Genomic DNA, 13,491 nt, shown 5'->3' with positions numbered 1-13,491 from the left:
GGGTGGTGTCACTCTGCCCTTCAGCACAGGACACAGCACAGGGGACTTCCCACCAGTGCTAGGCACACATACTTAGTTCCTTTTCCCTAGGAGCTAAAAGAATAACATGGCCTCAAAACAAACAGCAAGGCACCCTATTTATGTGGCAAAGCAGGCAGATCCAGAAGTGAAGGTCACGTATGTCACGGAAGAGAAAGGAAGACTAAGTGATGTAACTGGCAAAGTCATCACATACCAAATGTATCCACTGCTTCCCTGTTTCAGGTCTTCTGAGAGTCCCCAGAGGCAGCAGAGCATCTCCGCCTCCTGGGACTTCTGGCTGGTAACAGAGAATTGCCTTTACTCCTTCCCAACAGACAAGCATCTCAAACCTGCAGAATGTGCACACATCTAGATGTTTGGTTTCTGGGCCAAGCCACAATGTCCACAAGCTACCGTGGGAGCACAACTCCACGACAAGAAGGAAGGTCTTGCAAACCCTTCCCGAAATAAGGGCAGAGAAAGGGAAAAAAAAAAAAACCCTAAAACAAAACAAACCCAAAACATCCCAGGGAATTGATGAAGGCAACCGCAAGTAAAACTTGAGGTGGATGGAAGTTAAAATGCATTTTCATTGTTTATCACACCAAGTTGTCTAAGTGTCTGTCTTTGGCATTGACCCAAACTGGAAAAATACAACAGACCCCTGGATCAAAGCAGATCACAAGTTACAAACATAACATAGTGCAAATCCAAGTAAGTTTTCCACAGACAGTCTGGTGGGACTTGTTCCCCCACACTTTCAAACAAGTCTGCGTATCCCTTCAACTGCTATAAAATATTGGCAACGCACACACACGCCCCCCCTTTCTGTCTGCCCCCTGCCCCAAAAAGGCTCTTCGGCAGCCCTTACTAGCTGAAGACCGATGCCAGAACAAAAGCTGGCACGCTTTCTGCTGACAGCACAGTGAAAGATGACGCAGCCTCTGGTGCACTGTCAGTGATATGGGGGATGCCGTGTGCCAGGGCAGCACGCAGGCACAACACCCGGCCCATCACATGCACCTCGCAGGCAGCTTGGGACCCGTCCCAGCCCAGCTATGAACCTGCACATCAAGGGAGCATATATTCAGCATCAAAACCTCTGTGAGGGCTCCCACCAGCTGCACCAAGGGTTTACGAACACTGGTGTCTGATACAGGTTTCACTGCACTCCAAAAATTTTGGAAGTGCCAAGTAGTAAGTGCCACGTTTTCTGAAACGGTGGTGTTTGTGTTGCATGTTGGGGGTTTTGGTTTTTATTTTTGCCCCCTCACAGGGAAAAGGCAATAACCCCCTGCAGGATTCTCCTGCAAAGTTCGTGAAGGCTACTTTCACTGTAGCCCAGAGCACCTTGAAAATAAACACAAATGTTTTGGAAATACCTCCAAAAAACTATCCTGACAAAGCTTACTCTGTGAAGGAAGAACACTGCCCTGCAAATAGGAATTGGCAGACTACTAGAATAAACACCTTCCTCATAGCCATTTCATATTATTTCTAAACCTAAAAAAAAAACCAACCACCCCTACAGATTTGTAAAAGTTAATGCAATGCGCAAGAATACCTTTAAATCCAAGTCAGCATATCCAAGAATACCTTTAAATCCGAGTCAGCACATAGTCAGCCTCTAAATGAACATGGATAATACCGGTTTGCATCCTCTTCAAAGCAAGTGGAGTGGAGTTTAGAAGTCATGCAATGCAAGTGTCCTCTGGAGACCAGCCATACACCAATTCTAAATAACACACTGAGAAGAGCCTATTTTAAATGCACCTTGTTTATGGAAACTTGAATTCACCTACCTGTGAAGAGTTTAGGATTACATACTTCACCACCTGACAAAGCATGTGGTTTTAAAACATGTTTATGTAAATTACCCAGGATTTCTACATGAACTGATTTTGTATACAGTGGGAATTAAAGACAGCTGCAGAAATTTCTGGAATGAAACTGTCTGGATAATACATCAAAACCAAAAGAAAATCCACTGAACAACAGTCTTGAAAACGCTTTATTGAATCGTGTGTCTTATTGTAATGTGCAGAAGATGTGTTTGAAAAGACTACAGCTTGAAAAATTTTTGAAAATCCTCAACAATCAATAAAAAAAGTCCCTACTGGGGTAACTCTCAGGATAACCAGAGGCCTCATGTAAAGTTTCCCTTGAAACATTTTCTGTTGCAGAGACTAAAAGAAAACAAAGCTAGTACTGCTCTACGTGGAAACAATCAGGATTTGAGAATTAAAAAAAAAAAAAAAGGAATGGAACTTAAACTTCAAGTCTATGGGGTTGCTTCTTTTGCTGCTGTGATTTTGGATTAGCATACATGTCACAGTTCTGCTGAGAACACCATCTGGTGTTCAAGTCTGTAAATTTACTCTAAAACACTAGCAATGCTGCGGAGATGGAAGGATACAGAGAAAGAGAGAGGGGGTGAGGTGAGAAAGATCTGGAAAGACACTATTATGATATAAGCCTAGTTTAAATTTTCATCAGAAGCTGTGTGCACTTTTGTTTTTATAATCTTACTTTACATTCGAAAAAACCCACCCAAAAAAAAAAAGAGGGGAAAGAAAACCAAAACCAAACATATCCCTTCTGTCCTTGTCTTGGGGCTATTATAAAACTCTATGCACAAGAACACCATACTCTTTTTTTTCCAAACCAGTAGGGTTAACAGTATAGGCATGTAGGTGGCACGATTCAACTAAAAGGCTTTTTCAAATTTTTTATACCAGCAAAAATAACCAAAAGAAACAATAAATAAAAGGTGCTAAAGTTAGCATTAAGAATTCAGTTGTAATATACTGACAATCTGGGAATCCAAATCCTCAAGCTCTCCTGATACCGACAGGTCTCTGCAAACTATGAAGCAAATACATAAATAACTCAAAATATGATTGAGATTGTGAAAGGCTTTTTAAACTAAGACAACATGATCCAGGTTAACTTTTTTTTAAACACAGTGACTATATGAATTGTCTACACCTGAATAAAACATTTAACAATTAAAAAAATTTAACAACCACAAAAAGGAAAAAACTTTAAACAAAAGTGAACAACATTTGATTTTAGGGCATACAAAAGCCCCTTGCAGTAGCTTCCAGCAGTGGCCTTACTGTTGTGTCTCCTACAGATGCAGAAAATGAAGTTCAACTCCACATTGAGGTGGTGGCTAACAGGGCAACATAATGGTCACATACAGCAAAATGCCACACCCTGGTCACGACAATATATCCCACTGCAGAGGTTCCATCCTGTGCGGGAACAGCACATAAAGATGTCATTCTGTCACATATTATTCAAAAGCTACTTTGTGGCCACAAACTGCTAGTCAGCACTAACCTTTTTGTCACGTAACCTTTGAATAATGGGAAAGCTTTGGGGTTTATAATTTTACTCCTTGTATTTAAATTTTTAAATGACAAGGTCACTAAAACTCATGCACGCTGCAAAAAACGTCATGCAGTAGTTAAGGTAAACCATCCAAGCAGTTTTTATTCATTAATATTCATAAATACACACAGCAGCTTCATTAGAGATTTTTCATTTTTTTCCTCTTCAGTTTGAATGTGGAGTATTAGGAGAGCCTTTTGCATGTCAAGGTACAGGACACAGAGCTTTTTGCTCTGCACTGCAACCTACATTTACCTGCTAGAAGTAAAAATTAGTTAAGTGGAAATGATTATCATATATATCTTTTCTCTCTTTCTTTTGAATGTACACAATGTAACAAGAGTGACAGACCTGAAATTACAATCACCAAAACAAACCCAAGATAGTTGTTGTCCACTTTCATTGGCAAATACAGCACAGAGGACATTGTCTGCAAAGTGGGATGTCATCAAAGAGGAGGTGGAGGAGGCTCGTTTCCTTTATTACTCTCTTTTAAATTTAGGTTTTCTAAAGCAACATCTAGAGGCATAATATCTACACAGCCCATAGCACCAAAATCTGCAATCTCCCCCCGCTCATCCTCATCTGAGGAGGAACTTTCTTCCCGCATCAAAGTGGACAGTAGAAGCTCCTGAACAAACAGGCTGCAGTCTGCCCGTTCGCTTTCCATTGACTGACGTTCTGCTTCTGACATCTTCGGATCGTTCAACCTGTACAGCAGCAAGGGAAGAGAAGACAGGCAGTTGGTGAAAGCCAATTTCACTACTGACAGGCAGACTACTGACTAATGACACTACTGACAGGTACCAAAAGGCACTCGAAAACCACTCCTTCAGGATAGTCCTGCTTGCCCTTCGACATGTAGAGCTCCAGCAACCTCTGACACCTCAGTACAACAGGCATGCATTTAATAAACCTCCCTTTCCCTGTTGCTACAACAGCATTCAAAGTAGAGCCTAAAGCTAGAGGAAAACAAAAAACTATTTGTGAGGTTTCCTGCTATTCAGGAGTCTTTCAGGGAAGGCTGTTTCCCAGACACTCATTACATCCCTGCTTTGTTTCTAGGTCAACTTATAAGTTCACATACGCCACAAAATACATTACTGCTTGTGTAAAGCCTAAGGGTTACCAAGCACGACAGAACGTTCATTCCACCACTTCTCCTAGGTTATAGTGCATGCCCTGATAGGCAAGGAAGTTGCTCACTCCAGCTCTGAAAGTCACAATCTGTGACACTTGCAGGTACTTTGATTAATTTTCTCAAATAATAATGAGTTTGATTGGAAGATATCACATGGTATTATTTTGCACTTAGATATAAATCAGATTGACTCAAATCCAGGTTTCTTGACACAGGAGCCATTAAAATGCCCACACACTTTCACAATACCAGACAGACAAACAAGAGTATGTATGGGGGGCGTGGCAGGGGAGATGTGGAAAACATTTTTATTTCAGGTCAATAGCCAACCTTCTAAAAGAACTGGAATGACATAGTCAGTGACTCCCTCTTTAAAACAACCCTGGAATCCAAGTATAATTTCTAAACCAGATAAGTATTCTGTTAATTAATGGCATCCTTTATTTGCTTTGTTATCCAGTCTCTAAAATAATTAATATATAAAACCCTATTCAACCTTCAGCTTTTACTAAAGATTAATTTCCTATTAAACAATACTATCTTCTCCTATCCTATCTCTGACTATCTCCCTCTCCATTACAGCTCAAGTCTATATGCTTGTATCACTGGAAATGCACTTGTTTTGTTGGAAGCAGTAGGGGAAACAAGCACAATTTAGTTAAGAAATATTCCCTTTGTTCATCTTGAAGTTGAGATGCAGCAACTAATGTTTACCCATTGCTTAGGAGCAGACAGACAGTAGGTTTGAGAAGATGTTACAAATGCAAACAGAAGCGCGGTATGTTTTATGCAGGATCTGGCAGAAGTCCCCTGCCTGGAGTCAGAAGTAACTTAGCCAGCCAAAACTCAAAACCAGCCTCCTTTTCAAGGTTTGCAGAAATCCATGCTCAAGTCTAATCCTTTAAACATGTTCCTAGGGGCATCAAAAAAAGTACAGCACACTTGCAAGACTGCTTCTCCTTTTTGCAAACACTAGACCACCACAGCATATTTCTACAGCCACCTCCTGGAGTTGGCTTTCCAAAAGCAAAATAATTCCCTTTGGGCCAGCTATAAACTTCTGCTCTTGGATATTAAATTACCCATTTTACTTTCATGCTAGAAATGTGGATGAAGCAAGTTTTATGTATTACACATTCTGTGACCGCTGTTGACATGTACTCTGTGAATGTATTCTGTGTGATTAATAAGCCTGTTACCTCTGGGATATATTTGATCAGACTCTGCTTTACTAGGGCATGGGCTTAATGCCAAACACTTAAGTTTCATTGAGCTCTATGTCTTTGTCAGGACTAAGGCAAACAGAAATGGTAAAAGGTAAATACAAGTAAATACACAGAACAAGTTACCTTGTAAGAAGAAACTGGGAATTTTGGATAGTCTGCTGACTGTTTTCTGTGTTAGATGTGTTGGTTGTTGTTGTAGATTGTGTCATAGTGGTGTTGACATTGATCGTGTTGGTGCGTCTAGTTGCATTGCGTGCAGTCTCCAGTTGTTGTCTTGCAGCCTGTGCATGCTGTCGTTCCAACTGCAGTTGCATCTGCAGCTGCTGTAACTGAGAAGCAGAAGGGCCAGAGGAGTTGAGCTGTCCTCCTGCAGAACGCCTCACACCTGATAGCTGAGACAAAAGCTCTGCCAGAGAAGAGAAAGTTTCTATGATGAAAGATCTTAAATGAGCACTACACAATAGAATGAATACACCCTGAATTCCAGTGCATCAATTCCTTTTTTCAATCAATAAAATCAAAGAACAAGCAATGCTGAAGAGCCCATGGAGCTCTTGAAAAAAGTCCTAGTATTCAATGTCTCAAAGGATAAGGAAGATTAAGACTAATTTGTGCAGATTTATTCCAAGTAAGAAGCCAAAGTTTAATGCCTTGAAATTAACAGGAGAGCCAAGCCACAGGGAATGCCTGGCAAATTATGTCCTCTGCAGCAATTCTCTGAAATTTCAAGTCAAAATAGCAACTGACTAAGAAACTACTTCATTTTGGCTTTGGTTGGTGATTTTATTTTCCTCTCAACAAATGTTCCCTCAAAACACAGGCTTCACCTTCCCAGTATCCCAGAGGGAAGCTGTGTGGCAGCAGAGAGAGAAATATCATCCCATTGCTTCAAACATCCAGTAAAAAATATTTAATTAAGAAAACATATTAAAGCATTGCCTCACATCAAAACTGAAGTGGTCAAGAATTTTTGCTGTATGAATTTTTATTTCTGCCAGAAGTAAAGAGAAAGCCTAGCAATTAAAAAAACTCTGTCCTTCAGTCTTCCAGTTCAGAGGGATGGAATGCTTATAGCAAGTTTCATCCACAAAGAATTTTTTGAAATAAATATTAGCAGCAAATTACTGCTCAGTGTATTACTGCAGAATCTCTTCTACACCTTGTGTAGAAGGTACTTCTTATATCACCTGCTTACTGTAGTTGACACAAGGGCAGAGGAAGTAGAAGACAATATTGCTCCTGCCCCGCACCTCTACATTACGAAGTTACTATATAGGTCATGACAATTTTTCTTCCATTGCATTAACAAATTAACAAAAAAAATTAAGAATTAACAAAAAAAAGTCCTTCTATATAAGACTTTCTTTGATGGAATAAAGCAAAATGCAGTTGTTTTTTCCATGTCAAGAACTCAGGATGGTCAAGTCATTTTTACCAGCACGGATAGCAATACCAAGATTAAATAACTTCTAATTCCATTGTAATTAGTAGAAAATGCCACAGGGAGGAAAAAAAAAAGTAAAAAAAAATGTAACAGATGCTATAAACTTCATTTATTTTAAACAGAAAAATTCTGGTGGTCTTTCCTATTTATTACTCCAGTAAGAGGGAAGACATATCAAACTTCCAGACAAGATTTAGATGTACTTATTCTCACTGTATGTTAAAGCATAAGTTAAAGCCCAGAGTATGGCAAAACAGTATTTTGGAAGCAGATGTGAACTCGAGACAGAGTCTTGGTATAAGAAGGACACGCAGCTCAGTGTGCAACTGAAGTCTAAATGCAAAAATACAGCTTCCACCAAAAAAGAAGAGATTCAGAAGAACACCATTTTATCCCCATTTAATGCTGCTAAGTGGGAAGGCCTTCTGAGGCTGAAAACAAACCTCAGCAGCCACCCCACATTTAACTGAGCTGAACTAGCTGCCCTTGCAAGAGAAAGACGAGGCTTTGCACTGGAGGTTTCACAAACATCCTCCCTCTTTGAACAAACTCTAGTCCTTTTCAGACCGTCCTGTGACCTTGCTTAACTTATCTTCTTCTCTTGATGGGATACTTCTTCCCAGATAATTTAATGAGTTAAACCAGGTCACAGCAGGCCAGCAGAGCAGGCAGGCAAGGGGACCACGATTAAGGCAGGCAGTGGAGCCACAGCTCCCTTTCAGGGGCAATGCTTCATTAAGCTGGCTGGCTGGCTACCTCCCTCTGAAGAAGTCACAACATGATAGTAGGAAGCTCCAGTTTAAGCATTATGCCTTCTTGGCATCTGAAGCAAAGGTGGATTATGGCAGAAGTTCTGAGGTTTCCCTGACACTTACGCTGGCATGGTCAAAGACCACCACATAAAAACATTTAGATCTCCCCTTAGGGAAAGCTGTATTTGTTTTCAGAATTGTCTTCATACTGTATTTTTTCTTTCCTGCAAAAAAGTTATTTTCACAAAGCTGAACATATGCCAAACAAGTTATTCCTGGGAATCCTAAAGACACATCTTAATTATTTTCTGGTGTTGAAAATGAGACACCACCACCCCCCCCCCCCGTTTTTCTAAACTTGACCAAAATACACTGCAAATACTTGCAACAGTACATTTATATAAGAATTTACAAGTACACCTAAAAAAAAAAAAATAATCTGTGATATTAGCAAGTCTGGCATCCAAACAGCAGCCTGAATGCAAACTGAACATATTGTAAATGTTCATTAATACTCAAATTCAGCTAATTTAATCACCGAGATAGGTACTCTCCTCCATAAACACCTTTATCCACATGGCAAATTAAAATGAGATGTACTAAAGCAGGTGATGGAAGTTGGACACAATCACTTGTAAAAATATACACCACCTGTACATAGATTAGGTTTGGGAATAAGCCTTACACTGTCTAGAATTAAAAGCACAAGCTACAGGCAGTGGTTTGAGCTTCAGCATCTCCATGCACAGGCCCTGTGACAACCCAGCCACTGCTCACTTGCAAGCAGCCATCAATCATACTTGCACTGTGGAGCGTATCTATGCATGCAGCTTCATAACAAGGGAAAGCAGGGCAACTATTACCTTGAATTTTACTTCCCCTGTGTAAGGAGGACACTGTGGCAAAATTCGTGATTACAGCTCTTACCAGCTATAGGATCCATGGCTTCTCTATTGCTTGGAGAATATGAACTCTGAGAAGATGAAAGCCCACCAGGGGAACTGGTAGTAAAGTGCATGTTTGATCTACGTGCACGGGGGCCTCCCAAACCCCGGCCTGGGTGGAACATCCTACGTACATGCCGAACACCACTGGATTCATCGTAACCAAGAAGTTAAGAAAACAGAACTGTTTGGCATTGAGTATTAAATGACAAGGACATTTGACAGGTGAAATACTCAGGTGTACACTGTTCTTCATTCATAAAATAATGATTCAACTTCTGAAGCAAAGCTAAGGTACACTGTAGCTACGGTGCAAGTCAGACTTACCGATCTGAACTCGAGATACCCAGTGCTGTGTACAACAAACTCCCTGTATTTCTCCAGCTTTTTATAATGTCTAAGAAACATCAGGATTAATTTATTAATTTTTTTGGACCAAAGTTTTTTACTCAGTAATCTGAAAAGTCTGACAAATGCATGTTCACTCAAGCTTATTAGAGAGACATAGGATTTTATTCTCCCTCCCCAATTCTTATGTTAAGTACTGAAAATAATAAAAAAGTTTGCCCTTCCTATCAAAAGTACATAATAATTACTGTATTCCTTTTGACTTTTGTACTTCATGCTTTTATCCAAGAAATTTCATCACCTCAATCCTTAAGAAATTGTAGGTTTCCGAAGTATTCAGCACTTTCATCACACCCCTTTGTTTCACCTTTCCTCTTTTAGCCAAAGAAATACCACTAATTCCAGTTATGACAGTGATGCCTTTCATTTTCTCATTTCCCCCCACTTCTCCATATCAGATGCTTATATTTCAAGTCATACCTTTTATGTGTTTTCTCATATAAATTAAAAGACAATCAACAAATTATTTAAACATTATTTTTGTCAGAAAGTTGTTAGCATTCATTCCTTCAAGACAGTCCAGATAAGGCTTCCTTTTATTTTAAAAATCACTAGTATAATTCACAGTGCAAAATGAAATAGCGTAGGCTTGAATATTTTATTTTATTGTTATTAGACTTTTAGCTTAGATCCTCCTATATCCCATGTTCTTTATTTTTACAATAGTATGCTTACCACTCGTATGGTATCTATTACTGTGTAAGAGTAGTGTCCAATGTACTTTTCATAAAACAGTTACAGTGCAGAACCTCAGGATGTCATGGAGGTCAAGAACTTAAGACTGAAAGAAATTACTAGATTTCTCATGGCAAGAAAGAACTTCTGGCTATTACAAAAACATTTTACAGAATGTTTGCCTCTTTCAAACCTATTAGTTATGCTACAGTATAAAACACTTAACATCTAGAGTGTGAGAGGAAATTCTCCCCTGGCACAGACCGCATTTTGCCTAGCACAGAGTGCCTTGCACCTCTGAGTGTGCTAAAACTGGATGCTGCTGGAGATGAGATACTGTATTAGATGGACTACCACCCCCAGGCAGTTTGGCAAGCTTTTCATAACTAGACCTGGTAGAAAAGGCCAGTATCTGGGGATTTTTCAAGCAGACACAGGACTGTGTGGTAACTTTCCTAACTGCAGCTTTTAAAAGTGTTTTGAGATAAATGTCATTCTTTAAATACCAGCCAAGTGTGCACCCAAATCTTACCAGCTATGCTAGAGTAAGAAAAACCTTTGTAAACCTTAAATTGTGACAAACAGATAAACTGAATAGCCATGTGAGAACTACTTGTATGATTGATGCTGAAAAGCTATACTTAATAAATTTTCAAATATTTTCCTGCTGTAAGTAAGAAACTGGGCTTTAAAGAGTTGTCCCCAGACTGTAGAAATAAAGGACATACCTTGCAATGGCTGCACAAGGTTTATAACAAGAAACACATACAGCCTTCTGGGACAACTTAAGAAAAAAAACACAAAAACCAAAATAAACCACACATGTCTAATCAATACTTGGAAGATGAGGCCACTCCTCAGAACTCTAGCAGACCCAAACTAAAAGCTTACCTCAAACTAACAGAAATCTTCTCTCTAGAAAAAGTGCAAGCAAAGAGCCTTCTCTCCCTCTCCTTTTTGTACATGAAGGTTGCTACAGAGCACGGAGAGTTGTTCTGTACAGCTTTAACTTCATATGAAGATGTTCAGAACAGCAATACAAGGTATCAGAGAGCAGCTTTCTAACAGCTCCCTGACTTTGACAGTTATTCTTTCCTACGCTGCCAGACCCTGGAAAGGGGCATCTCCTCTTCCTTTTTTCCTACTTTAGACCTGCCTATTGCTAGACATGAGGTAGAGCCCAACATGGAATAGTCACTTCTTACCAGCTTTTGGAGACTTGACAACACTGATCACTGAAGCAATAGTGTACAAGCAGAAAATTCTACATGCACTGTCTTTAATGCTGAATCATGAACAATGTACTCAAAATATATCCAAGGAAGATCCATTTTGGGATGACTGACATTGAAGCCTTACTCTGTATTTGAAAAGATTGATTTTTCTAGCTCAAACATTCCCAAATTAAAAGTCATCTGGTGGCATCTCTGATACTGGAGAGGGAGAAAAAGCTGCAGAAGCATAAACTCTAATCAAATATCTTTTTCATTTCAGTGGGAAATTAAATTTTCCCAGTTACAGAGTGAAATTAAACTTCCTGGCCTACAGAGCAGTTAAGCCAAAGTTGGAGGCCCACAGTTTGGCCTTTGGTACACTGCTATGTAGTTATTAGGGATGTAAGTTTTGTTAGAAAGAGATTATTAGGCAGGTGCTATGAAAAACTCACAATTGGTAGAAAGAGCAGAACTGAAATGATACAAGAAAAATTGCTCAGTGACTCACTACAGCAGTCATCAAGCAACATCTCAGAGCCATCCAAAGGCCATGAAAGATCCAATGGTCTGGAAGATGCTCTCTCCCCTCATCCATCTCATCCCACTTCCACCTGAAAGAGAGGATGGCATGACTCTGCCTTGTGGGACACCTGACCATGGAGGACCTCCCTGGACGCCTGGGACCAAGTTCATGTCGCTAAAGCCACCGCACTCAGCACCCTGCTCCTCCCGACTGCTGAGAGCCCTGCTCCTGCCCACAGGGAAAGGTGAAGTAGAGGTAACTGCTTTTATCTGACTTTGTAGTGTTCTTTGCATTATTACTTACTCCTTCGCAGAGGCAATAAACACTCAAACTCCTTTACACTGATCCAATTATGGTGTAGTAATTAACATGTGCATTTAGTCTGTCCTGACCTAAACCATGGTAACACTAACAAACTTACATGCAATCAAACACAAGCATAACTGAAATGGAGCCATCTCCTTAAATCCCATCTCCCTTTTGTTAGTGCAACAAACTCCAGTTGCTAGGGCTTAGATTTTTTTCTTTTTAAAGATCTTTAAGCAAAAAAAACACTATCAAAGTAATAATGTAGTTTTTTTGTCTGTTTAAATGAGACACAAAGGAATACTTCAGAGAGATTACTTACTGTAGGTAGGCTACATAGCCTGCATGTCATTAAATAAAAAGCCCAAACAAAAATACATTTAATCAGTTAATCCTATTTCCGAGGAAATCTGAAAGTTTTCTGAGTTATATTACAAAATGTTGGTAACATATAAAATTATGTTATTAAAACATGGTGCTAAAAGCAGTTAAGCAAGTTTAAAACCATTTGTCAAAACCAGCTAAGCTCGAATCATCCTCAGATTCATCATCTTCATGTCACAAATACAGCACACTACTGAATCTGGATGCATAAAGCAGCATCAAGACTAATGATCAGGCAGGATAAACCACAGTGCAAGTAGAAAAACCTTGCGGTGTCAAAGTTCGTTAAATGTTTTTGCTGTTAGAGCAAAAAGCACTGTCAAGTATACCTACAGTCTGTTCGCGATCTGGTATTTATGCTTTTTTAAACTAGCAAATGAACCTTTTTATTTTTGACATACAGATCTTTAGGAACTGAAGTTCCAGGAAAACCAGAGGTATGACCCTTTGACTGTAAGAATCAAAACAAGTTGTCATGGCTACTAGATGAAATGGTCTAGCCTCTCTGCGTAAACTTGGAAAGGATATTAAATCTCTAGGAGCTCTGTGTTCCAGTGTAAGATGAGCTGCAAAGTCATCTGTGACATGATTCGGATCCCCTCCAGGTAATGCTGCACATATTGGACAAATCTGAAATGACAAAGCAAGAAAAAACCCCAACTTTATAAATTTTACACAAAACAGAACTCGTATAATTGAGTCAATCATTAGACATTGATTCTTATGCTTTAAAATCACATTCTAGCTATTCACAAACACTTGGATAGCAACATATTCAAAAAACCCAGAAAATGTATTCGAGTGCCGATGCTAGACATCTTTTACTTTATGATTTTCAGAATGCTATGAAAACCAGAGCTAGAATTTTCATTTCATGTTCAATTTGCAATGTCTTGAAAATTAGTCTTTGTATGCCACTTCTGCCACAGACAGTAGAGTCTGATTACACAGGATTACTATTTGCCTGCTTGACACTCATCCCAGCAGAGGAATGAGAATGAAACACCACCTAAGTATTTGCTGAAGTATTAAACTGAGACCATCCATCCAGGCAGTG

At 39.5% G+C, this 13,491-nt stretch overlaps 2 protein-coding genes across 3 annotated transcripts in view; one reads left to right on the top strand and one right to left on the bottom strand.

Moving 5' to 3' along the window:
- HOOK3 (hook microtubule tethering protein 3) overlaps positions 1-388 on the top strand; it is a 98,184-nt gene extending 97,796 nt beyond the window's left edge. Inside the window, exon 22 of the mRNA XM_072859955.1 lies at positions 265-388. Within this exon, the coding sequence (XP_072716056.1) occupies positions 265-273 (9 nt within the window). The 3' untranslated portion in view covers positions 274-388. The remainder of the gene's footprint in view (positions 1-264) is intronic.
- Positions 389-1,918: 1,530 nt separating this feature from the next.
- The window catches only part of LOC140650994 (E3 ubiquitin-protein ligase KCMF1), a 53,559-nt gene continuing 41,986 nt past the window's right edge, over positions 1,919-13,491 (bottom strand). Inside the window, exons 4-7 of one of the 2 annotated variants that reach the window (XM_072859957.1) lie at positions 12,963-13,064; positions 8,908-9,082; positions 5,908-6,190; positions 1,919-4,127 (exon numbers count right to left, since the gene is read on the bottom strand). In XM_072859957.1, coding sequence (XP_072716058.1) covers positions 3,866-4,127; positions 5,908-6,190; positions 8,908-9,082; positions 12,963-13,064 — 822 coding nt within the window. In that variant the 3' untranslated portion in view covers positions 1,919-3,865. The remainder of the gene's footprint in view (positions 4,128-5,907; positions 6,191-8,907; positions 9,083-12,962; positions 13,065-13,491) is intronic. The other variant, XM_072859956.1, reaches the window with a different exon arrangement.

Source organism: Ciconia boyciana, chromosome 4 (assembly GCF_034638445.1).
Source record: "Ciconia boyciana chromosome 4, ASM3463844v1, whole genome shotgun sequence".
NCBI classification, from domain to species: domain Eukaryota; kingdom Metazoa; phylum Chordata; class Aves; order Ciconiiformes; family Ciconiidae; genus Ciconia; species Ciconia boyciana.
This window is presented reverse-complemented; position numbering and strand designations above follow the sequence as displayed.